At 40.0% G+C, this 25,100-nt stretch overlaps 1 protein-coding gene across 2 annotated transcripts; it reads left to right on the top strand.

Annotated features, from left to right (window-relative positions):
• Positions 1–322: 322 nt before the first annotated feature.
• On the top strand, positions 323–24,648 carry myo1f (myosin IF). Of its 2 annotated transcripts, XM_061778663.1 has the most exons (29): positions 323–459; positions 571–692; positions 3,480–3,608; positions 4,637–4,726; positions 4,810–4,904; positions 4,984–5,071; positions 5,175–5,264; positions 9,651–9,782; positions 9,894–10,028; positions 11,300–11,432; positions 12,894–13,090; positions 13,209–13,289; positions 13,399–13,485; positions 13,568–13,654; positions 13,833–14,000; positions 15,648–15,733; positions 15,824–15,905; positions 15,980–16,086; positions 16,176–16,274; positions 16,702–16,846; positions 17,003–17,117; positions 17,223–17,392; positions 17,536–17,681; positions 18,942–19,088; positions 19,166–19,314; positions 19,393–19,455; positions 21,685–21,886; positions 22,691–22,851; positions 23,234–24,648. In XM_061778663.1, exons 2-29 carry the CDS (start codon positions 690–692, stop codon positions 23,308–23,310), a joined length of 3,264 nt encoding a protein of 1,087 aa, XP_061634647.1. In that variant the 5' UTR covers positions 323–459; positions 571–689; the 3' UTR covers positions 23,311–24,648. The 2 variants fall into 2 exon arrangements, 1 of the variants encoding a protein (XP_061634647.1); XR_009789297.1 differs by lacking the exons at positions 22,691–22,851; positions 23,234–24,648 and having other exon boundaries at positions 19,171–19,314; positions 21,685–21,762.
• The last annotated feature ends 452 nt before the right edge of the window (positions 24,649–25,100 follow it).

The raw sequence follows: 25,100 nt of genomic DNA, 5'->3' as shown, positions 1-25,100 counted from the left end.
TAAACAATCTTTTCAAAATTTGAAAAATCCTTATGAGTCAACCAGGCCTTATGTGTCCTGGAATTTACTGCGACCAGTCCAGGGTGTACTCAAAGTCAGCAGGGATTAGCGCCAGCTCAGCCTCCACACTATTGAGGACAACTACGATAGAAAATGACGTATTGTCATGAAAAAAATGTCTTGATCTTCTAAGAACACTACAGGCTCTCTACACATGTCCCTCCACTCAGTACCTGCATCAGTTCATGCGTTGGTGGCAGCATGACACAAGCAACATGAAGTCCTCACAGCCTGGGTGGAGCCGGCTGCAAACAATGCAGACACATCATTTCACAACACTTTGAAAGATAAATATACCCCCTGGACTGGTGCTTTTGCAGGCCCACTAGTTTATCTCAGTGTTTGGCCGATGAATTACTGTATGACAGAAATGGAGAAGTCACAGCTTTCGTTCGTGTGGTAAGTGTGTGCAATGTCGTGTTCGTGTCACCCTCGAGCAGTTCTTGTTTCACACAGCGTCTGTGGCTGTATGAGGAACAAGGTTTCAAAGCTCCATTGGATGTCTTGTAGGCGGAAGGTGCTACTGACCTTTCTTGCTGCGTGATGGCCATCTGATCATTTTCAACCCAACTGCACTCATTGGGGGTTGTGCACCTGGACAGGCAGGACAGGCGAAGCCAACTGGGATAATGGTACTGTGCCCCACTTAATTTCTATGAGAGCTTCCTCCTTTCTAGACACCTCTGATCTCATTCAGAATGAGTTCATGGTTTCTTGCAGTGTAAAGTTCTTTTTCTGGTTACACATAAGGTTTGATTAATTAATCGGTTCAATGGAATTTAATGGTGGAGTATCAGTTGAGTAAAGCAGTGGAGACAGTTTACTCTTTGGCTGCCTTTAGCCTTTCTCCAATAATTTTGAATATTCTGGTTGTAGGGCTGCAACGAACGATTGTTTTAATAATCGATTATTCTGTCGATTAATCGATGAATCAGATTATTTTTTTTAAATAATTAAATTATTTCCCTTCAGGTACGGGTTTGGTCTGTAACGTCAGAAAACCAGCAAAAATGTTGATCATTGTTTTCCCAAGTCAAAGCAGATGTTTGAATATTTCTTAATTTGAACTAAACACAAAGATAATCAGTCTGCTTTCATGGAGAACTACAGAAAACTGAGAATATTTACTGTCTAGAACAGGGGTGTCAAACTCATTTTTGTCACAGGCCACATCGTAGATAATTATGACTTCCCTCAAAGGGCCATTATGACTGTGAACCCATATGAAGGAATTATCACCTCATATAATTGGATATGCACAACAAATTGTGAATAACTGGTTGTAAAATCAGAAGCCTATAAAAACGTTTCTAACGAGAACATTTCCTTACAAAGCGAGATTGGTAACAGAAATGCTTGCAATATTGCAACGTAATTACATAGGCAATTAGCAATTTTGATTTGCTTTTGCGGGCCACATAAAATGATGTGGCGGGCCAGATCTGGCCCCCGGGCCACCAGATTGACACATATGGATTAGAAGCTGAAATTCCAAGGATTTGGACAAGTTTAGATTCATGTCTGTAAAAATGTCTCCTAATGATTATTCGATTATCAAAATAGTTGTCAATTAATTTGATACTAGATTAGTTGTTGATTAACTGTTGCACCTCTAATTGGTAATATTGAATGGTAGAATAAGGCAGCATTTTTGAGCACTTCTCAGAAATTTTGAGGGTTCAAGAACGTTTACAGATTTGTTCTCAAGCTATGTTCACCACTTTAAATTGGTTAATATTGCGTAAAAATAACAGACGAAGTGGGGCCAAACCAATAGAATCGCTTTGTGAGACAACCAAGAACATGCCCTAGAATTAGGAAATGTGCTCGTCAGCAGGCTGACCTGCCAATCACGCAGGTTTCGACCTGTATGTGGGCAGGCTGAAAAATCAAATATGTCATTAGAAAATAAGGCTAAAATTACAACTGAGCCTATTTTGAGAGGAATTTGTTCTGCAGACATCATTTTAAAGTCCAAAACTATAGAATAAGTGCCCATGTTCACAATATTAGATTGGTCCTTTAATTGTTCTGCCTGTCATTATGCGTCACTGGCATAGAGAGATGCACAAAAGTACATTTATAATTAATCAATAATAGTGTTCTCACAAATGAAGTTTAATTGGATAATTTCCCCTGATGATCGCTCACAGGACATTAGTGTGCACCCTGGGTGGGAATCACTGATCTAGATTTCCACCTCTACATTTTAATGTCGTTCAAGAGTATTGCACACAATCTCTCGCGTGTACAGTACTGTACTCTTTTGCTTCCCAATACTTTATTTTCTGTAATATTTGCTATCGATGGAACAACTTGATACCACAGTCTTCCTTCAGGAACCTTCAGTATCTAACCTAACCAGGATGGTGTCACATATTGCAGAGTGAGATGCAAGACGACAGCATGTAGAGAATTTCAGCCGAATTTTACAGGAAGCTGCAATGAGGTGTCAGAGGGGGAAGTGGAAGACGAGTGAGGCTTACAGTTTCTGGAACAACACTTCCTCATACTTCTGTCTTCACCAAGATCACACAATGTCCATGCAGTACCTTAAGTCTTTTCATGGAAAAACTGTATAAATAATACAAATTAAAACGAGAGTGAGGGGTGAGAAAATACTAGAGAATTACGTTCAAGTTAGCTTAATGTGACTTGAATGTGTAAAAGGGTGTCCATAGCAACATAAACAACTTTATATCTTTAAAAACTAAGTCAGTAAAAGAGCCTCAGGGTTGAGGTTAGCCAAGGTGAAACCGCTGATTGTGACATGCTCGTGGTTGTTATTTGTGTTTTTGTGTTGTTTTTTTAAACCGGTTTCACGCAGGAAATGATTGGTGGTCCATTCTTTAACCATCAAAAAGCCAACTGTGAGATACCCTTCGAAAACATGCAACAATGTATTCCTTTTACCCTGATGTGTAGGTAGTGTCATACAGTATGATTAATTGCAGTCATATGGCAGAAAATTAATATGTCACCTTCAATTTTAAACCTGTTTCTAATCCCTGTTACGCACTTGAAAAACATTTGGTCACCGATGTAAATGACATGCAAATTTAAAATACATTTGACGCAACTAGATGTACAGTATAAAAAAATGTGTCATATGTATGCATACGGAAACGTTGAGCTTCTACTTTGTGCACAATAAGTAGTTTTTATTATTTAATTTATTTTTTTACTTTCTTTGATCTGGAAGCCTGTAAGCATAAATGGTGTCTTCCGGCATCCAAATAAAAAGTCTGACACAAAAGAAATACTAGTTTAACGATAACCTTTCCAAATTTAAAAAAAACTTTTTTTTTTGGGGGGAAATGTAAATATTTTTTAAAGAGCAGTCTGATCTTTGTGTGTGTGTGTGCGCGTGCTTGTTTGTGTGTGTGTGTGTGTGTGTGTGTCTGTTGTCCATGGTTCAGGCAAAGTACCACTGGCAGAGTCAAAATGTGAAGCAAAGTGGAGTGGACGACATGGTCCTGTTGTCCAAGATCACAGAGGACGCCATTGTGGAAAACCTCAAGAAAAGATACATGGATGAATACATTTTTGTATCCTTACTTACTTAATGACTGTTATTATTATTCAGTGTAAACATGTGCTTTTGTAGTCTGTCACAGACTATGTCATGCTTTTGGAGAGTTGACAACGGTCTCACTTGTTGAAAGCACCACGGCTGTACGACTGTAGTGTGTAAATTATAAACATCTGTAGGACCAGAGTGCAAGTGAGGTGATATCCAAGACGTTTGCATACGTATGAGTTATTTGTCGCAATGAGTGAATGGCCTCACACTCAGAGAATGAGTGTGTGTCTGCAGACACATGCAAGTGAATTGACACCGTCTCGCAAGCACAATAACCTTGAAAAGTTACCTGTAATTGCTGCGCCTGCAATGCAAGGGCTGAGAACCCCACCCCAACTAACCAAGAGGCCCGCACAATAAATCATTCCCGACACCACAGTGAAAACCGGTTAGCATGTCTGCCTCACAGTTCTGAGGACCCGGATTCAAATCCAGCCTCGCCTGTTTGGAGTTTGCATGTTCTCCCCATGCCTGCGTGGGTTTTCTCCGGGTAATTCGGTTTCTTCCCACATCCCAAAAACATGCATGGTAGGTTAATTGAAGACTCTAAATTTCCCGTAGGCGTGAATGTGAGTGCGAATGGTTGTTTGTTTTATTTTCATGTTTTCGGAGTGTGGGAGGAAAACCGGAGTACCCAGAGTAAACCTACGCAGGCATGGGGAGAACATGCAAACTCCACACAGAAAGGCGGGAAGCCCAAATTTGAACTCACGACCTCTGAACTGTGAGGTGACTGTCCTAACCAGTCGACCACCGTGGCGCCTGCTAACAATATCCATCCATCCATCCATCCATCTATTTTCTGTACCGCTAATCCTCCATCCATCCACAGAAATGCACTAATTGACCTTAAATGTTACTGTATTGAGTGAACACGTTTTTGTCGTATAGTCCTGTTTTGAGTACTAGCAAATATGGATTTGTACAGTAGGATAGTGGTTAGCCTGCCAACAAATGTCAATATGAATTTTGCTTCTTAACTCCGCTGCGCAGACTTACATTGGCCCTGTGTTGATATCAGTAAACCCTTTCAAACAGATGCCATATTTCTCTGACAGAGAAATCGAACTCTACCAAGGGGCAGTGAGTTGGGTTCTTTTATATTTTGTCACTGTAATATTGTATTCCTTCTACCTGAACTCACTACAATTTTTGTGTATGTTTAGGCCCAGTATGAGAATCCACCCCACATCTACGCCTTGACTGACAACGTGTACAGAAACATGATGATCGAAGGAGAAAATCAATGTGTTATTATCAGGTGGCTGCCACGTTTACATTTTTTGCTTTGTGTGTTTTGTGAGTGTTTTACCATTTTGTTTTCTTTGGTGTTGTGTTAGTGGCGAAAGCGGTGCGGGAAAGACAGTGGCTGCGAAGTACATCATGGGCTATATATCCAAAGTATCAGGAGGAGGAGCAAAAGTTCAGGTAGACCCAATGACTTTTAAAAAATAAGTGTTTTCCTTGCAGCATGACATGTGTGTTGATATACAGTAAGTGTTGTAACTGTCACCTTCTCAATGTGTTACAGCATGTAAAAGACATTATTCTGCAGTCCAATCCTCTCTTAGAAGCCTTTGGTAATGCCAAAACTGTCCGTAACAACAACTCTAGCCGCTTTGTGAGTAAAATTTTAAACATTATTTTTCTTATGCTTTCACTGTTGCCTGCAGATTCAGTCAATTTATATTTGGCTACTGATGATGTACAGTCATTTTGATTTGATCTGTTATTTAGCAGCAGTATGCAAAACTGCAGACAGTGGTAGTTTTGGCAAATAAAACTTTTTGTTTTTTTAAAGAGGCTTCTAACTGTTGAAGTTTACTGTCAAACGAAACATAAAACAAACAGAGTTACACATTGTGTATTTAAAACAGCCACTTAGCTTTCCTTTAGTTAAATCCATTCAGCTTAGTGCTAACAATAAAAACAAAACACCATTGATGGGACAACGAATAGCGTCAGTGTTGCAGTGTTATAACCCTTTAAGCAATGGATATTTTAACAGAAATGGTGGAGAAACACATATAGACTGAATATGTATGTATATATATATATATATATATATATATATATATATATATATACTCATGACTAATATTACTGTAGCTTACTGAGGAGCTGAGACCAGCTCATATTATTATTATTATTATTATTATTATTATTATAATACAATACTATACTACTATTACTACACTATAGCATTATTCTGCCCCCAGCTGGCGAAGGGAGCAGCACAATGTCCATTGAATTGAAGCATAAGATGTTGCAAAACTTTAATATCTTTACATTCTATGATGTCATTGCTGCTTGTTTTTTGAAGTATAATATAATAGTGTTGCCCTGTGATTAAGCCACAGTTATACATTTGAGACATCAATTGACAGATAAATTCTAACCTCAGCCTGTGCACATTATAAAAGAGCCTCTATATCAGGTTCAGTCGTAGTACAAAACCAACTTTCTCATTCTTTCTGAGCTGAACCTTGAAACTCAGCGTTCTTAGGCGGGGACATCATATTGTAACCGAACACTCGGAAAAACCAGAAACAAAAAAGCATACTGGTAACTGACATGACATCGCATTGCTTCCTGTTGGCACATACACACTATGTGCACACACAGCAAGATGCTTGCTTGTTATTTTCATCATGTAGCTGCAGGAAGTGTTTAGTTCACACTTGTTTGAATGCTTTCACTGGTGAGACTTACAGTATCGATGTATAAATGTGGTTAATCAAGCATTTACAAGAGGTACAAGAAATTGTTTGGCTATTATTGGTCATAAAATGGCTTATACAGTAAATGTGTATGGAAATAAGCTCCAGTTTATTCATTATCTAAAAAGCTCCGTTTTATTCATTATCTAAAAGAGTTCTTCCATTAGGGGCCGTTAGGGACATAATTTAGGATTACCTCTCACACACACTACTGAAACATTCTCATCCACTTTACTGAAATGTTTTTCGCTGATAAACATTACTGAAATGCTCTCATACACGCTAATGAAACGCTCTCATACACACTACTGATTTTTTTTATTTCAGTGTATTATACAAGCAAATTACAGTATGGTGTGTGAAAGTTTTTCAATGGTGTGTTAGTGTTTCAGTGGTGTGTATGAGAGTGTTTTAGTAATGTATATGAGTGGGGAAAAAACAGGAGTATGTATGACAGCATTTCAGCAGTGTGTTTCAGAGCATTTCAGTAGTGTGTTTAAGTAGTGTATATGAGTGACAAAAAATCAGTAGTGTGGATGAGAGCATGTAATTTCTGTGGATGAGAACATTTCAGTTGTGTGTAAAACATCTATTCAGCAATGTGGATGAGAGCGTTTTAGTAGTGTATTTAAGTAGAAAAAAAATCTATAATTATTTATGAGAGCGTTTCAGTACTGTGTTTGTGTGACAGCATTTCAGTAGTGTGTAAAAGAGCATTTCAGTAATGTGGATGAGAGCGTTTTAGGAGTGTATATAAGTAGTGTATATGAGTGACAAATAAATCAATAGTGTGTATGAGAGCATTTCATTTTGTGTAAGAGAGCATTTCAGTAGTGTGTATGAGAGCTTTTCACTAATGTGGATGAGAGCGTTTTAGTAGTGTATTTAAGTGGAAAAAAAATCTGTAGTATGTATGAGAGCATTTCAATTGTGTGTGTTGACGAGAGTATTTCAGTAGTGAGAGCGTTTTGGTCGTGTGTTTAAGAGCTTGTCAGTAATGTGGATAAGAGTGTTTTAGTCGTCTATTTAAATAGTGTGTATGAGTGACAAAAAAATCTGTAGTGTGTATGAGAGCATTTCATTTTCGTAATGAGAGCACTCCCGTAGTGTGTATGAGAGGGTTTCAGTAATGTGGATGAAAGTATTTTAGTAGTGTATTTAAGTGGAAAAAATTCAGTCGTGTATGAGAGCATTTCAGTAGTGTGCATGAGAGCAGTTCACTAGTGTGTATAAGAATGTTTCTGTAGTGTATGAGAGCATTTCAGTAGTGTGTTTGAGAATTTTTCTGTAATGTGGATGAGAGCGTTTCAGTAGTGTGCATGAGAGCATTTTAGTAGTGCGTATGAGAGTGTTTCAATAGTGTGTATGAGAGCTTTTCAGTTGTGTAAATGAGCGGGGGGGGGGGAATAGCATTTCAGTAGTTTAAGTGGGGGGAAAAAAATCAGTAGTAAGTATGAGAGCATTTGTGTTTTGTGTGTGTATGAGAGCATTTCAGTCGTGTGTTTGAGAGCTTTTCAGTAATGTGGATGGGAGCATTTTAGTAGTGTATTTAAGTAGCGTATATCTCATAAGATTACTCAAACACTCTCATACACACAAGTCTTGCTCTCATAGTGACTACTCAAACGCTCCCATAAAGACTACTCAAACACTTTCATAAAGACTCCTCAAATGCGTTCACGTGAGCACGTCAATCACATTATTGCACACGTCACTGGCATTCACGGGTTCATGTCAATCATGCTCACACATAAATAGTGTAAATCTTTTATTAGGTAGTTCAATTCAAAAAGTGATCTATCTATCGATATGTGTTTATCTATATTTATAAGTATAGAGCTATTTGTCAAAATGTATCCATCTATATGTCTAGATCTGTATTGTCTGAATCTATCAATTTATTTGTGTGGATCTATATTTATAAGTCTACATCTATTTGTCAAAATCTATCTATCTATCTATCTATCTATCTATCTATCTTAAAATAAATCTCCCAAGGTTAAATTTTTTTTTCACAAGCATGTATGCGAGCATTTGAGATGGAGATGTGAAAGGATCTGAGTATATTTTATGAATGGATTTGAGGATGATATATGAATAGATTTGACATGTTTATGCGAGCTTATTTGATCTGTATGTATGCAGACATTTGACATGTTTATGTGAGCGTGTATTTATATGAGTTGAAAAGGAAGTGGTTTCAAAATCAAATATGGCATTGAACAACAGCCATAAAGTACAATAGTAAGCCTAACTTAAGCAGTAGCGTTACATAACATTATATTGTATAGTACATACATATATATTTATAATGTATATATGTTGTATACTTGTTGATTATTGTGTTACAATAACGCTTTTCCTCATTGATTTGTACGTTCTGTAGGATATGACGTAATGGTCGGCCAATCATAAGCCGTGTCATGTATGACTTAGGGCTCGTCTATCAAGAGCGAGACCCCATTAACCGGATGCGGATGCTGCCGAATATATGTGTCTTTTGGGCTAAAGCGCAAGTGGACGTGTGTTTACTCCTGGACTCAAGACAGAGTTTCAACACCGCTGCGTTACAATCTGAAATACGGTTCGTTGCAGGCAGGATGGCCGTGTAGTCGCATTTAAGCTCCCCTATGCCGGTGTACCTAATGAGGTGGCCAAAGGGAATGAAGGGAATTTAATTGTAGTGAAACTCGTGTCATATAGATATGCACTCCAGACTACACACACTCAGAGTCAAATATTTCATGAGGTTTTTTTAAATATAGGTACATCTCAATAAATTAGAATATTGTTGAAGTCTTTCTTCAGTATTCATAGTGTGATTAAACACTGAAGTACTTTTCAGAGGGCAAATTCCAGCCTAATTTCTACATGAAAAAATCACTTTATTTCTCTAATTAATTCACTATTTCGTTTGACGTTATATTTTAGTTTCTCAATATGGGGAATTTTTTTTATTTGAGAGTATATGAGATTGTTTGAGTAGTCTTTATGAGAGCAAGACTCGTGTGTATGAGAGTGTTTGAGTAGTCTTTATGAGAGCAAGACTCATGTGTATGAGTGTTTGAGTAGTCTTTATGAGGTCAAGACTCGTGTGTATGAGAGAGTTTGAGTTATGTTTATGAGGTCAAGACTCGTGTGTATGAGAGGGTTTGAGTTATGTTTATGAGAGCCTTTCAGTAGTTTGTGTGTGTGTGAAAGCATTTGAATAGTAAGTGTGAGAGCTAATACTGAATAATGTCCCTAACGACCTCCTCATACTTTGTCCTGTATCATGCATCTAACAGGGGAAATACTTTGAGATTCAGTTCAGCAGAGGTGGGGAGCCTGACGGGGGCAAAATCTCCAACTTTCTTCTGGAGAAGTCGAGGGTGGTGAGCCAGAACGACAGCGAAAGAAACTTCCATGTTTACTATCAGGTCGGATGAAGGGGATGCATGATCACATCAAGTCACATGCTTCTACACTTCTAGCTAACTTCCTCTTATGCAAATATGACTTTTGTTGTCCCTTGCACTGCCATCTTCCAGCTGATGGAGGGCGCTAGTGCTCACCAAAAGGAGGCCCTGGGCATCATGACCCCAGACTACTACTTCTACCTCAACCAGTCTGGAACCTACAAAGTGGATGGAACCAATGACAGCAAGGACTTCCATGAGACAATGGTACATATTTTACACATAATGAATTTAACTCACAGAAGTAGAACACAGACACAGCGACTAGTAGTTAACCCTCCCCAAAGGTAAAACAAGCCCCATGGTTCCATAATGCAGACTAATTGTATTATTAGACACCTGTATGACCATTTAATCCATCTGCACTGATAAACAATATCAGAATATACAGGGTGTTCAAAATTGTTTTGATATAATTAGAAATATGAATGTCTGAGTAACTATATGTCTTGTTCAAACAGAGGAAAATGCATATTCAACAGCGCATTTAATTATTACATTATCCATCCACCCATTTCCATTTCCGCTTGTCCCCACTAGGTTCACAGGTATGCTATCCCAGCTAGCTTCGAGCAAGAGGCGGGGTACACCCTGAATTGGTTGTCAGCCAACTGCAGGGCATATATATTGTGTGTTTTGGACATACTTGGCAAATAAAGATGATTCTGATTCTGATTCTGATAAACAAACAACCATTCACACTCACATTCACACCTATGGGCAATTTTGAGTCTTCTACCTATCTACCTAACTGGAGTACCTGAAGAAAGCCCACGCAGGCAAGGGGAGAACATGCAAACTCCACACAGGCGAGGCCATATTTGAATCCGGGTCCTTAGAACTGTGAGGCAGATGTGCTAACCAGTCATCCATCGTTCCACCATTATTACATTATTCAAAGCAAATTGAGTTTGAAATCAGAAGTCATGGAAAATAGGGGCAATTAAATATTTAAGTGTACAACCATTATTCAATGTGTAGTATGTTTAAGTAGGCTTTTACTGGGGGGAAATGTTTGTGTTAAAATATTACATTTTGGTACAGATTTTCTGCCAAAATGAAAAGAAGAAACACATTTAGCAAAAAACATGAAGGAGACACATCCTTTAGTGGGCCACATTAAAAAATTGGGGCTGGCCAGACCTGCCCCCTGGGCCTTGAATTTGACGTCTGTGATGTAGAGTAAAGGTGGCTCAAAAGTATTTGGATAATTAATTCAAGACAAGTGAAGCTGAAATAAGCCGCTGTTTGACTGGAGCTACTATTATTAAGTGAACTAAATACCGTATATTGTTAAATGAATACCTGTGTCCCTGACAGTCTCATTAAACATAACCATTGTTATCTTTGTAAAGGCAGCTCTTGTATTGGATCTTCTGAGTTTGTGCTTGTGTACATAAGGTTGTGGCCGGTGCTGATGCTAATAGATACCAGGGCCCCAAAGAAGCACCCTCATTATTTTGTGTCTTGGTCTCCAGGAAGCCATGCAGGTAATCGGGATCCCAGGTGACATCCGGGCTCAGGTGCTGCAGATTGTTGCAGGCATCCTCCACCTGGGGAACATCAGTTTCATAGAGGCAGGAAATTACGGACAGGTGGAGAGCATGGACAGTGAGTGATGTTCACTAACACGGTGTAGGCACATGCACACACAAACACACACACACACACACGAATGCACTTTCTCACACGTCATGCATGCAAGTGCACATCTATTCCCTAAGGCAGGGGTGTCAAACTCAAATTCACGAGGGGCCAAAATTAAAAATTGGGAGAACGTCGCGGGACAAACTCAATATTTAATGAAAAAAATCACTGTGATGTGTATGTTTCCCTTTTCTGCAGAAATGTATCATTAAAGTTTTAAATGTTGCTTAAACACTGAATCTGGAATAAACAAACGTTAATATTATCCATCCATCCATCCATCCAGCCATTGTCTGAGCCGCTTCTCCTTACTAGGGTCGCGGGCGTGCTGGAGCCTATCCCCGTTATCATCGGGCAGGAGGCGGGGTACACCCTGAACCGGTTGCCAGCCAATTGCAGGGCACATACAAACAAACAACCATTCACACTCACATTCACACCTACGGGCAATTTAGAGTTGTCAATTAACCTACCATGCATGTTTTTGGGATGTGGGAGGAAACCGGAGTGCCCGGAGAAAACCTACGCAGGCACGGGGAGAACATGTAAACTCCACACAGGCGGGGCCGGGATTTGAAACCCGGTCCTCAGAACTGTGAAGCAGATGTGAAAACCAGTTTTCCACTGTGACGCCCCAAGAATAACAGTGAAGAGTAAAAAATAATAAAGAACTTAGAGATCGCTATCAATATCGTAAAAAAATAACCCTGATAAATGTCAATGTGGAACACTTTATTTCTAGATCTCTGCAAGTGTTTACATTTTCAAATAATAACATTCCTAGGAAATCACAATGCCCCATCACTGGTGAGATATTTTTAGAACAGGCGCATAAGCTACTCATGTGGTCCTTGGGTAGCCCCCAAGGATGACTGCGGGCACAATGTTTGTGAACTGAACTGAGGTTGCTTGAAACAATGTAACAAAAATGGTTTCAAAAGCAAATATGCTTAATTTTTCTTTTTAAAAAAACAACTTACTACACACATCTGTTTCATGTTGCGCTGCTCTTCTTGAATATTATTGCAAATACAATTAAGAGAAAGAAAGAAAGAAAGAAAGAAAGGCTCTGTTTACACGTTTTTGCTCTTGGGGGGCCCCCTAGTGGTCACAAAGGTCCTTAGCAGGTGCTGAGTTTGCTTTTGCCCATGGCGTCCAAGTTAGGGATTCAAACATCTGCTCCGGTTTTCCTGTGTGGATTTTGCGTGTTTTGTACTCTGACTTCCTCCCACACTCCCAAAATGTGTGTTAGGTTAATTGAAGCCTGTGAATGGCTACTCTGTGCTATAGAAAATGGATAGAGATCACTCACTGTAAAAAAAGTCATCTAATATCAGTTAGTTTCCATTTCAAATCATTTGTTCATATCCATATTTATAGTGTGATACAACACATTTAAACCCCTTCTCTTTGCGGTCACTGTAGTGCTCGCCTTCCCAGCCTACCTGCTTGCCATCGACCCCAACCGTCTGCAGGAGAAGCTGACCAGTCGTAAAATGGACTCAAAGTGGGGAGGGAAGTCGGAGTCCATCAACGTGACCCTGAACCAGGAGCAGGCCACCTACACAAGAGATGCCCTGGCCAAAGCCCTTTATGCACGCGTCTTTGACTACCTGGTGGAGGTCGTCAAACTTGAACCAGAGCAGCAATTACAGACTCAGTGATGATTCTCCTGATTCACTTCGAAGTTGATTTTTAACTCTCCGTTTTGCTCGCTGTCTGTCTGTCTGCCCTGTACAGGCCATCAATAAAGCCATCCAAAAACCGCATGAAGAATTCAGCATCGGAGTACTTGACATTTATGGATTTGAGATTTTCCAGGTAAAAAACACCTGGGCCTCCTTGACAGCAGTTTAAAATTATTACTGTGTATGAAACATGACAAGGCTTTGAAATTCCATAAGGATTGATCAGATTTGTTGTTTTTCAGAGAAATGGATTTGAACAATTCTGTATTAACTTTGTCAATGAGAAACTGCAACAAATCTTCATTGAACTGACTCTGAAGGCAGAGCAGGTGGGTAGCATACTGCTGTTTCCAATATCTAATGTAACAATGGCCTTTTACCAAAAATGTGTCCATCCAACTCTCTCTACAGGAGGAGTATGTTCAGGAGGGCATCAAGTGGACTGCCATTCAATACTTCAACAACAAGATTGTGTGTGACCTTATTGAAAATAAACTGGTAAGCTTATAAAATGCTCGCTTGATGTTGGATTTCATTTGTTAATAGTTTCGTTTTTGGTTTGATTTGGAAAATTATAGCACTCCAACAACACACAGTTAAAAAAAAAAAAAAAAAAGATTTTTCACCTGAAAGTGTTGTTGCCTGGAACAAATATATTTCTTCCCGGTCCTTTCAGAACCCGCCGGGTGTGATGAGCGTGTTGGATGATGTGTGTGCCACCATGTATGCCAAAGGCGAGGGCGCAGATGGCACTCTGCTGCAAAAACTGCAGGCTGCCGTTGGAACACACGAGCATTTCAACAGCTGGAACTCAGGCTTTGTTATACATCACTACGCTGGAAAGGTACTTACTGTGACAGGAACCAATTAGACAAACGGACGCTCCACTAGCAGGAATGCCAATCGTCTATTTCTGTCTGAGAATATTCACTTCACTTCAGCCTGAATTGTAAGCAAGACCCCAACCAAGATTGAAAAGTAAAACAAACGTGACAAAAAAAAAAAAAGGGGGCGCATCATATTTAGTCATCATATCTACTGTAATTATAAGTACAGCAAGATACTGTAGAAACCTGCAGTACTTTACTGGATCAATGCTGCCAATAAAATACTTATAATTTTTAGAGTGAAATATTTTACAGTGTTTTTCATACAAATATTTACTCTATCACTTTACTTCTGTTAGCGTAGGTTAGTATTGTACTCAAGGCCACGCTATTCGAGACCAAGACTAGACCAAGACTTTTGCGATTCGAGACCTACTCAAGACCAAGGCCGAGACAAGCCAAGACCATGACAAGACCAAGACCATAAAAATCCATTTTAAAAACCATGACAACGAGCAGTTAAAACACATTTTCTCATTAATTTAAATTTTCTTTTTAATAAATATAACAGCCAAAAACATGGTGTCTGCAACTCTTAAAACACAGCATGTAAAAATCTCAAATCTTAACAAGTTTTTTCAACGTCGTCTTTAGCGTCAGCTTAATGTGTTAAATATTTCTTCTTAATGTGTTAAAGTGATGGCAGCGTTTGTAAGAAGCCGTACGTGTTTTCATGTGAGTCGGCAAGTATGGAGCTAGTTTATGCGTGCTGCTAATTGTACAAAGAGGGGAAAAAATAGCCAATTTTGTTGATTTTTCATAAGCTACAGGCAACGTATAATACATGTCTGTTAAATAAAGCCGATTTAAGGTGAAATTAAAACCTCTTTTTAGAAATATTCATTACAGAAAGACAAAATAAAATTTGCTGGTGTTACTTAGGTAATGTTCGCTTACATGTGTTTATGTTTTCTTTTGAGATGCCGGCCAAAGTTTGATGTTGTCCCAGCCGTTACAGACAACAGAATTTACCGTACACAGCGGAGAGTGTTTTCTATTGCATGTTGTTTTACAAGTCTTTGTGGTTGAGGAAGCCAAATTTAATCACAGTTGAGTTGCTCTTGCTCTGGGCTCTCCTTGCTCGGTTTTGTCTCACCTTTCACTTGCGTGGGTGTGCAGATCGGGGCGGTGTTCCGCAGTCACAACATCGTGAAATTTGCAGTCATTACATGGGTGGTGGAGGATTAGTAACACATGAATCGAAGGTATTTGTTGGTTCATCAAGTGCTTCTCCTTATTAGCACATTAATGAAGTTGAAGAACAGCAGATCAGATCTCCGGCCAATCCGAAACGGGGACAAGACCAAGACTTTTGGGAGTTGAGTCCAAGACAAGACCAAGACCTTCAAAATGTGGCCTCGAGACAGGTCTCAAGGCCAAGATTGCTTTCGAGTCTCTTACAACACTAGTGTAGGGTAGTGATAAACTACGATGTGTTTCCACTTCAACCCGTGCAAATTCATGGTAAGTCGTCGCCATAGGAACAGAACTCTGTCGTGAACCAAGAACCCCCGTAAGGTTTTTCTTCAAAATTTGTTTTCTGAACGTTTCGACTGGTTTTTAAACTTCGAACATTTGATACAGTCTGTCTCTTGTTGCCTCAGGTGTCTTACGATATCAACGGCTTCTGTGAGAGAAACCGCGACGTGCTCTTCCCTGACCTTATTGAGCTCATGCAAAAGAGTCATCAGTGAGTCTCCTCCACCTATACCACACTCACTACACAGCAGCATACATTCTGGTTGAATTAATTTGTTAATATTCTTTCTGGACTCGACAGTGACTTCATCCGCTCCTTGTTCCCTGAAAACCTCAATACAGACAAGAAAAGCAGGCCAACTACAGCAGGATCTAAAATCAAGGTGTGAATGCATCTTCCAACCAATAACAAGGAGAATTTACATTTTTCGTCAGGTCTGCTCTCTACTTAACACAGAGACAAGCGAATGACCTGGTGAACACACTAATGAAGTGTACTCCTCACTACATCCGCTGTATAAAACCCAATGAGACAAAAAGGCCCAAAGACTGGGAGGAGAGCAGGTTAGCGCCATCAACTTGAAACACACACACACACACACACACACGCACAAAACTAACTATTTTTTTCTGCTTTTGCGCTGTATTTTCAGGGTTAAGCATCAGGTGGAATACCTCGGACTACGAGAAAACATCCGTGTACGAAGGGCTGGCTTTGCATACCGCAGGGTGTTCACTAAATTCCTGCAAAGGTCTGATAATTTCCCTTTAGTCAAGTACTACATTTTGGTTGAGTTAACTTTTATTTTTTTATCGTGTAGGGTATCAAAATAACTGATCTGTGCCACACCCCTATTTGGCACACAATCTTCCCTTGAAGAATGAAGAAAGAACACAAAATGCTGCGTTATTGCTCGTTGTTTACTTAACTTTACAGTAGATTTCTTAAACTGTGGAAACTTTCTAAGGCGTCAGACTTGCTGACACAGGAAACATAAGTCAGACCAGGGTTTATCGCTGTGGTCTGAATTTTAACTGAACTGCACCACTTATTCGGAAAATGATTGCAAAAATGATTGTTAAAGCACAATTTCGGATGTATGTTTACAAAAACACAAACATAGCACACTCCCAGTGTCACTTTTGTTGAATGTTTTACTGGATGCTTTGTGTATCCAGGTACGCTATCCTGACTGCTGAGACGTGGCCACGCTGGAGGGGTCCAGAGCAGCAGGGAGTTCTTCACCTCCTGCGGTCGGTTAACATGGATAATGACCAGTACCAAATGGGGCGCACCAAGGTCTTTGTTAAAAATCCAGAATCGGTAATAAAAACTTTTATTGACATCCATTTTAATAATCTCATCATGTACCGTATGCACAGTTTGAATTGTGTATACAGTATTTTCTGTCTGTGTGCAACATGAAATACTGTTAACGGAACTATGGTACGATGAGCGTGTACAATGTGTTCTCCTTAGCTGTTTCTTCTTGAGGAGATGAGGGAGAGAAAATTTGACACTTTTGCCAGGATCATTCAGAAAACCTATAGAAGATACATGGCCAGAAAGAAGTATGAGCAGATGAGAGAAGAGGGTAAGTTTCCAAGCATGAAACACTGCATTCATATTTTATAACTGTAAGAGGGCTGTGCAACACATTCACATGTATCTGTATTCTGTGTCCATTTGATAATAAAAGCTTCAGACATCCTGTACAACTCAAAAGAGCGGCGGAAAAACAGTATCAACAGAAACTTTGTGGGTGACTACCTGGGTCTGGAGCAGAGGCCTGAGCTGAGACAGTTCCTGGCCAAAAGGGAGCGGGTTGACTTTGCAGACTCTGTCAACAAGTTTGATCGAAGGTTCAAGGTGAATCGTTTGTTTGAAATGTGGCCAATATTGAATAGAAGTCTGCTATCAGAAAATGTGGAAATACCAGAAGTTACCTGACCTCACACTTGGCAGCCTCTTCCTTTTCTTTCTGACTTTGCTCATTTTTTCTCACAACCCAGTCCATCAAGAGAGATTTGATCTTGACCCCCAAGGGCATCTATCTGATTGGTCGAGAGAAAGTGAAGAAAGGTCCGGAGAAAGGGCAAATAAAGGAAGTGCTGAAACGAAAGCTGGAGTTTGGAAGCATTAATGGCATCTCACTCAGGTAGATATATTGTCAATGTGTTTAAAGACAACTCAGAATTTGACTCAAATTTCAACAATAGGTGCTTTTAGTCTTTTTATGAAGCAACTCTCTTTCAAACAGGACTCCATACACAGTATTCACATATATTACCTATCTGTTAAGTACACATGGCATCACAGTTTAATAGCGGTGAACACGTCTGCCTTACATTACCAAAGTTCAGAGCTTGAACCTCGGCTCTGGCCTTCATGTGTGGAGTTCGATTGTTCTCTTTGTGCTTGCGTGGGTTTTCACTGCGTACTCTTGGCTTCCACCCACATTCCAAAAGCCTGGGTTCATTGAAGACTCTAAGTTGTCCATAGGTGTGAATGTGAGTGGTGATGGTTGTCTGTCTCTATGTACCCTGCTATTAGCTGGTGACCAATCTAGGGTGTTTGTACCCCACCTTGACCCTAATGAGGACAAGCGCTATAGAAAAGGGATAGATGGATGATGTCATATTGTTTTAAAATTGTTTAATTAACTTCTTTTTACACTTGTATGACAGTCACAAATATTAGACTCTGACTTCAAACAGTACCTATACTGTAAAGATTTTCATTTTCTAAATTGATGCTGAATCAAAATAAATTGAAACATGAAATCAGTTAGCCTGATAGGGTCCTGGATGTCACGTGTGGGGAGTAGCTGGACCCAAGAGCAGGCGGAGGCAGATGTAAAATGATGAAAAGTTTATTGAGGAAAGGTTATGGAGGTGGTCCTGGATGTGTTGGCAGGTGGCGACGTGGACAGGTGGCAGGCAGTGGACAGAGCAGCCGGCTGGCTTGGTGGCAGGAATGATGTGAGTCAGGAACACAGGGGAGCACTGGGAACAAGGAGACAAGCGTTAACAAGGAACACTATAGCTTACTTGACATAAGGTGGGCCATGGTACCGCTAGGAGAGGCTGCAATACTTAGGCGAGGATTTCTGAGAACAGGCAGGTTTATATACGCCGGTGGTGATGAGGCTGATTGAAGACAGGTGAGGGGAGGGGGGAGAGAGAGGACACAAAGCGCCCTCCCGGCTCCAATAATGGAACTGCAGGGCAGTATATGACAGTTATGTTATTTTTTAGGGGTTCCACTGAGTGCTCTCATTTTCATTGCTATAAAACTAGTACAGCCATAGAAAAAAAATCTGTACTGAATTGTTTAAATACTTTACATTATAATTCTTTTACTGTGTTTTACAATAAAATTCTAATGTCATGATGGTTTTTTGGGTTTTTTTTTTCAGTACAAGACAAGATGACTTTTTTATTCTGCACGAGGCGCAGTACGACAGTCTGTTGGAATCCAACTTTAAGACAGAGTTCCTAAGCTTGTTGTCCAAACGCTACGAAGACGTGACCGGGAAAAAGCTCACAATATCCTTCAACGACAGGTAGTGAGAATACACACACGAAGATTTTATTTACATGCAAAAAGCTCCTACGTGAACTCTGTTTGCTCCATACACAGAGTAGAGTTCAGAGTGAAGAAAGAGGGCTGGGGTGGAGGGGGTTCCAGGGTGGTGATGTTCCAGAAAGGGATAGGGGACGAGGCCCAGCTCAAACCTGCAGGAAAGACCCTTAGCATCACAATAGGCAATGGTCTACCCAAGTCTTCCAGTAAGTGTACTGTACATAAATAATGCCAAAATAATACTGTAATAGTGTAAATTCAAAACATTTTTTTTTTTAAATCAGAACCAACTAGGAAGGGTGGTCAACAGTCACATGGTGGAGGCCGAAATCACAGAGCCAGCAAAGGTAAAGACACACAATGATGACGCTTTTCTATTTCACTTTCCAGAATGGCCTGGCCCGCTCTGCCTCGGCCTCCTTGGCCTCGCCTGGCCGCCGTTTGCTTTTCCATTACAACAGGCAGCAATCAAAACTGGGAGGGATTGGGGCGGTGTACGAGAACCGCGCTGAGAAGCGCAAAAATCCACTGGCCAAACAAATGGCAGTGACGTCACCGCGCTTAAGGAAACGACTACACCTGTCGGCCATTCAGAAGAAAGTGATATCACAGCCCTCCTTGGCCTGCGTTTAAGAACTAGGTGGGGAGGAGGTTCTGAGGAACGGTTCTTTGTCACCGCCCAGCATCAAAAAAGTGTAATCGAAAAGTGACCATACAGGGCAGAATCAGGCTGGTTGGGGGTAGAACCGGTACAATGGAAAAGGGGCTTTATATTACCATTTTTATAATAAAGGGGGACCTCTAAGGTCAAAACACAATCCATTCTATGACACTGGTCAACCTGCAGCTTGCTGTGATTTGGAAAAAACTAAAATCCCATAGGAAAAACAAATAATCCTTGGGTCAACCTGTCGCCATCATAAAACCTTTATCAATCACCTGTAAATATTCTCATTCATCCAAGTCATTTAATTTTCAGGGAATTGAATCGGTTCAATCCCCGGCCCCGCCTGTGTGGAGTTTGCATGTTCTTCCCGTGCCGGCGTAGCTTTTCTCCGGGCACTCCGGTTTCCTCCCACATCCCAAAACCATGCATTAATTGGAGACTCTAAATTGCCCGTAGGCATGACTGTGAGCGTGAATGGTTGTTTGTTTCTATGTGCCCTGCGATTGGCTGGCAACCAGTTCAGGGTGTAGCCCGCCTCCTGCCCGATGACAGCTGGGATAGGCTCCAGCACGCCCGCGACCCTAGTGAGGAGAAGCGGCTCAGAAAATGGATGGATGGATGGAATTGAATCAATCACAACTGGACTGTTCTGGTTGTCTTAGAAGACATTTCGCCTCTCATCCGAGCAGGCTTCATCAGTTCATGCAACAAGGCTTAGGACAGAGAAGGCTGAGTTGGTGTGGAGAAATCAACTATTTAAATCAACTTCAAGTTGGAGGCACGTCCCAAAACCGCAGATAGTATTTTGGAATCCAAAAATGTACAGCCATTAGAATGCCAGGCAGAAAGGCTACTGTCCATCCACAATAGTCATTAGGTGGAATCTCCCTCATTAATATTGCATTCAGGTGTAAAGTGATAGTGGAGCTGCCTAACAGCCAAGGAGGCCATGTTTTTGCATTATTTTTTGGAGGCAGGATTGTTGAGTTTCTTTGGAATTGACGAAAGGATGGTATTGTAAATGGGAGATAGGTTGTGTCATAAGCCACCTCTTCTGTTAAGCAATGGTCTTTTCACCTTCACGTAGATGGCCTCTCACTCCTCTTTCAAGCCATCTGTCTTCCCTGTCCAGAATATGCACATTTTTGTCCTCAAAAAAGTGCTGTTTCTCTTGGAGGTGCAGGTAGACAGCTCAGTCTTGACCTGAGGAGTTTGCCCGTCCGTGTTGTCACATGCGTCTGCTCAGCGGATGCTTGGTTTCCCCAATGTATGTATTTTTATCAACCATATAGGCAATTTTAAGTACAGTAACATTTTAAGCTTTTTAACTCTCATACCAGTGTAAAAAAAAAAAGTTAAATGCTGTGTGATACAAATACAAAAAAACACTCAGGGCCCTATTTTCATGACCTGTGTAAATCAAGCGGTGGGCAGCACAACTGTGTGCCAGGGGCGGGCTACACTGGTTTTTGTAATTTCATAGACCACCGAAACCTGGTGGATCCAACAGTGGGCAGGCTGTGCCAGTACTCAATTCAAGATCTACTGGGACAAGTCAATTTAAAGCTAGCATACAGTGTGCAGTTCCCTTTGTAGTTGAGAGGGTCAGGCTTTGAAGATGCCTTTGTCTCTGGCCAAGGTGATGCAATGTCCCACAGATAGCAGATCAGGAAATGCTCAGATTCCACTGTTGTCTTAATCCACAATTCACACTTGCTGACCTGGTAGCACAATCCCCCACAGAAATTTCATTCATTTTCATTGGGAAAGATTATTTAAGATACAAGAGTTTTGAGTTACAAGGATGTTCACAGAACAAATGAAACTCATAAGACAATGCACCACTATACTTTGTTATCTGCTGTAGCTATCCATTGTTTGGGAGATAAGTCATGTACTTTTTCCACAGCACACCAGAATGGAGCGAGCCAGTTCTCCAGAGGACCCAAACAATCGGAAATTACATATTCCTCACCGCATAAACAGGACAGACCTCCTCAAACGGCGCTGCCTAAACTGGGCTTTCAGAGAGCTCCCAGGATCCCAACCTACAACCACAGTAACCAAGGGAACATGGACTTCCTTAATGTGCCCGACGGGGGCATGTCAGGGTGAGAAAAGTAGGAAATAAGAAAGGGAGGGCCCAAACAGGATAGATATGACACATTTAAATGTATGTAATTATCAAATTTCCGGTTTTAAAAAACGTACAGTTTAACAGTTTAAACTCCATACACAAAAGGTATGTCAATAATACAAGAAACCAAGACCAATCATTAATTTAAAAAAATTAATTGCCATGAATTATGAAAGTAAATACATTTTTAAATAATGGGTTGGAATTCATATTGATTATTGACAACTGCTTCTAATTGTATTTTGTAAATTTAGTTTTTGTTGGGTTTAACTAACAAGACAAAAATGCATGGAACTGCTGGTCCAGGAAATACTGATTTGAAGTCAGTGTATAATGTATGTATTTAAAACAATTCAAATGGTCATTATTTCAAGGGCAATGAGCACCAATTCAATCGCAGTTCTGGACATGTAATAATAATAACATTTTTACTTTAAATCTAAATGTCTAGGTTTTTTCTGCGATCTGCAGCTCTCAAGCCTCACTGAGACCAAAGCAATTAGGGATGCCTTCTGAAAATGCACTTAAAGAGTAATTCCTTGTGTGTTTTTGGACATACTTGGCAAATAAAGATGATTCTGATTCTGATGTCACATGACATCTTTAAATTTACCCATGCAGCAGTGTTTGCTTTTTAATTTGTAGAAACTTGTCTTTACTTGGCCATTGCACATAAATGTCATGATGAAAAAAAAAAGCTCAAATGTATTCCTGCTGCATAAAGACACGGTGTTGCAGTGAGTTAAATGTGTTGGTCATGCGTCTCTCACTATCACAGGAAACAAAGGAAGCACAGCATCGGTCAGCGGCCTCCTCCTGCTCCCAAACCTCAGCCTCGCCCTCTGGGGCCCCGCTGTCGGGCCTTATATCAGTACATTGGCCAGGACACCGACGAGATCAGCTTTGAGTTCAATGATGTGTTTGACCTTGTCAAAGAAGGTATGTGGACAATTAGAATGCAGCATGGATCGTGGTCAAATGTTATCTACACTACTTACAAAAAGTTAGGGATATTGCGCTTTTGAGTGAAATTTCAGGATGAACCTAAAATGCACAATAACCTCTACATATTAACTTAATTTGACCTTGTCTGAAACTCTTAAATGTACATGTTCAACCATTCAATGCTGGCAAAAAGTATTGAAACGTTGAACAGTTGGATATGTGCATTAAAATGTTTAGAGCGGGTCAAATTAAGGTTATAGTGGATTTCAGTTTAATCCTGACATTTCACCTAAAAACCCAATATCCCTAACTGTTTGTGAGTAGTTTATCTGTTAGATGTAGCTAATATATTTCTCTTGGTTGTTTCATTGTACAGATCCATCAGGATGGTGGATAGGCAGGATTCAAGGAAAAGAAGGTCTCTTCCCTGGTAACTATGTGGAAAAGATTTAACCAGGACTGATTGTTAATTAAACTGAACATAATTGCGTGGTGAACTCTGCTGATATGTGAACCATACCTCAGAAGACAGAAGGTATTGCCATTACTGTCCCGACAGTTAAAACACATACCCTACGACCACACGTGTTGGGTTTCATCTGTGTCATTGTCTCACACTATCCTGTTCAAAGTGAGCAAGTAAAAAGATCGTTGACTGCTGGCCTGCACTTGCCTTGACACCTCCCTTTCAGCTTTCTATGGACTTAAGCTTCAGTTACAGACCATCAACTAAAATGAGCCTAATTGCTGCATCGCATTATGGTGTCGACACTGTTTACATCCATATGTTGGATTCTATTGTTCATGTTTTCTGGAAAAGAAAAGTAGCAGAAAAGAGCAGCATGCCACAATTTAACAATATACCTAATTTGTGGTATTGTGATTTTGATTTACCTGATGTCAATGTAATGTATATTTTTGTTTGTTTATAAAAGAATTTAAGTACAAACATAATGCTGTTTGCTAGTCCTGGTTTTAACGTTGCTGACTTCGTATTATAATTACCGTATGTTTAGCAGCAGCTTGCTGCAAAAGTGTTGATAAAAGCCAAGTGGTTAGATTTTCTCTGCTGATTTAGGCACATGGGGATTTTTGTTTACTTGTCTCAGTATAAATTTGACTTGATTTATCTTATCTAATGATTCATTTCACTTTAGTTATTTTTTTACATCTACTTTTGTAGTCATTTTTATGTGTTTATAATAATAATAATGCACTGGGGATGTAGCTATATGCTGTTTCCTGAATGCAGGCAGCGCAAGTTCGATTCCCGGCCGGCCAGTGACCCAATACCCATTTCAAGCCAAAATACTGTAAATGGGAGGGTTGCGTGGGGAAAGGCATTTGTTGTAAAAAAAAAAATAATAATAATAATACAAAGAATAATAAAGAAAAAACTCCCAAACAAATCATGCGAGTGATTGGCTTTCACGACCTTTGATAAGAAAAGCTGAAAGTCACAATCTTATGTATTCATAATAAGAATTTTCTGTACCAGCATAGTATTGGCGTTGTATTTCCATTACACTTACTTACACACATGTGCAATGCATGTGTTGCACTGTGTGAGGGAAATGGTGGTCAGACCCGATACTGCCTAGTTTTATTTACTTGCTCTTATTGTGAAATGCAGCCCTACATTTATTTAATAAATGAGAGAACATTAAAAAGTTGTGCTCATACTGTACGTTTGATTATGCATGGCAGAATTTGTAAGATGTGTACAATTCTTTATTATTCTCTAATATCATTATATCTGTGGCATTAAAAAAAACATCAATGATACTGTCATTTATTGTCAACGTTTTGGGGAAAATATATTGTTCTCAAAAAAATGCTATTGTGAAAGGCCTAAACACATATACTGTAGTATAATATATTGAGCAATGGATAACAAAAATATAGTACAAAGAGTATAAAAGAGTAAAAACTGTAATAAAAATCTGAAATATACCGGAACCACGAAGAAAGAACCGTGATGTAGCGGAGGATTACTGTATCTGTATTCCGTGATAATAAATTGCAGGGATTCAGGTTCCATGTGTGTGTGTGTGTGTATATATATATATATAAGTGTGTGTGCGTGTGTCTTGTGTGTATATATATCCATCCATCCATCCATTTTCTGAGCCGCTTCTCCTCACTAGGGTCGCGGGCGTGCTGGAGCCAATCCCAGCTATCATCGGGTTATCATCTGAACTGGTTGCCAGCCAATCGCAGGGCACATACAAACAAACAACCAT

This window comes from Phyllopteryx taeniolatus, chromosome 7 (assembly GCF_024500385.1).
Source record: "Phyllopteryx taeniolatus isolate TA_2022b chromosome 7, UOR_Ptae_1.2, whole genome shotgun sequence".
NCBI classification, from domain to species: Eukaryota; Metazoa; Chordata; class Actinopteri; order Syngnathiformes; family Syngnathidae; genus Phyllopteryx; species Phyllopteryx taeniolatus.
Note: the sequence above shows the minus strand (reverse complement) of the source record. Positions and strands in the feature narration are given on the sequence as shown.

Coding starts and splice junctions, on each gene's coding strand:
- myo1f (XM_061778663.1), top strand. Junction 13,091..13,208: donor TCTTTGACTACCTGGTGGAG/GTCGTCAAACTT, acceptor TGCCCTGTACAG/GCCATCAATAAAGCCATCCA. Junction 13,655..13,832: donor ACCTTATTGAAAATAAACTG/GTAAGCTTATAA, acceptor CGGTCCTTTCAG/AACCCGCCGGGTGTGATGAG.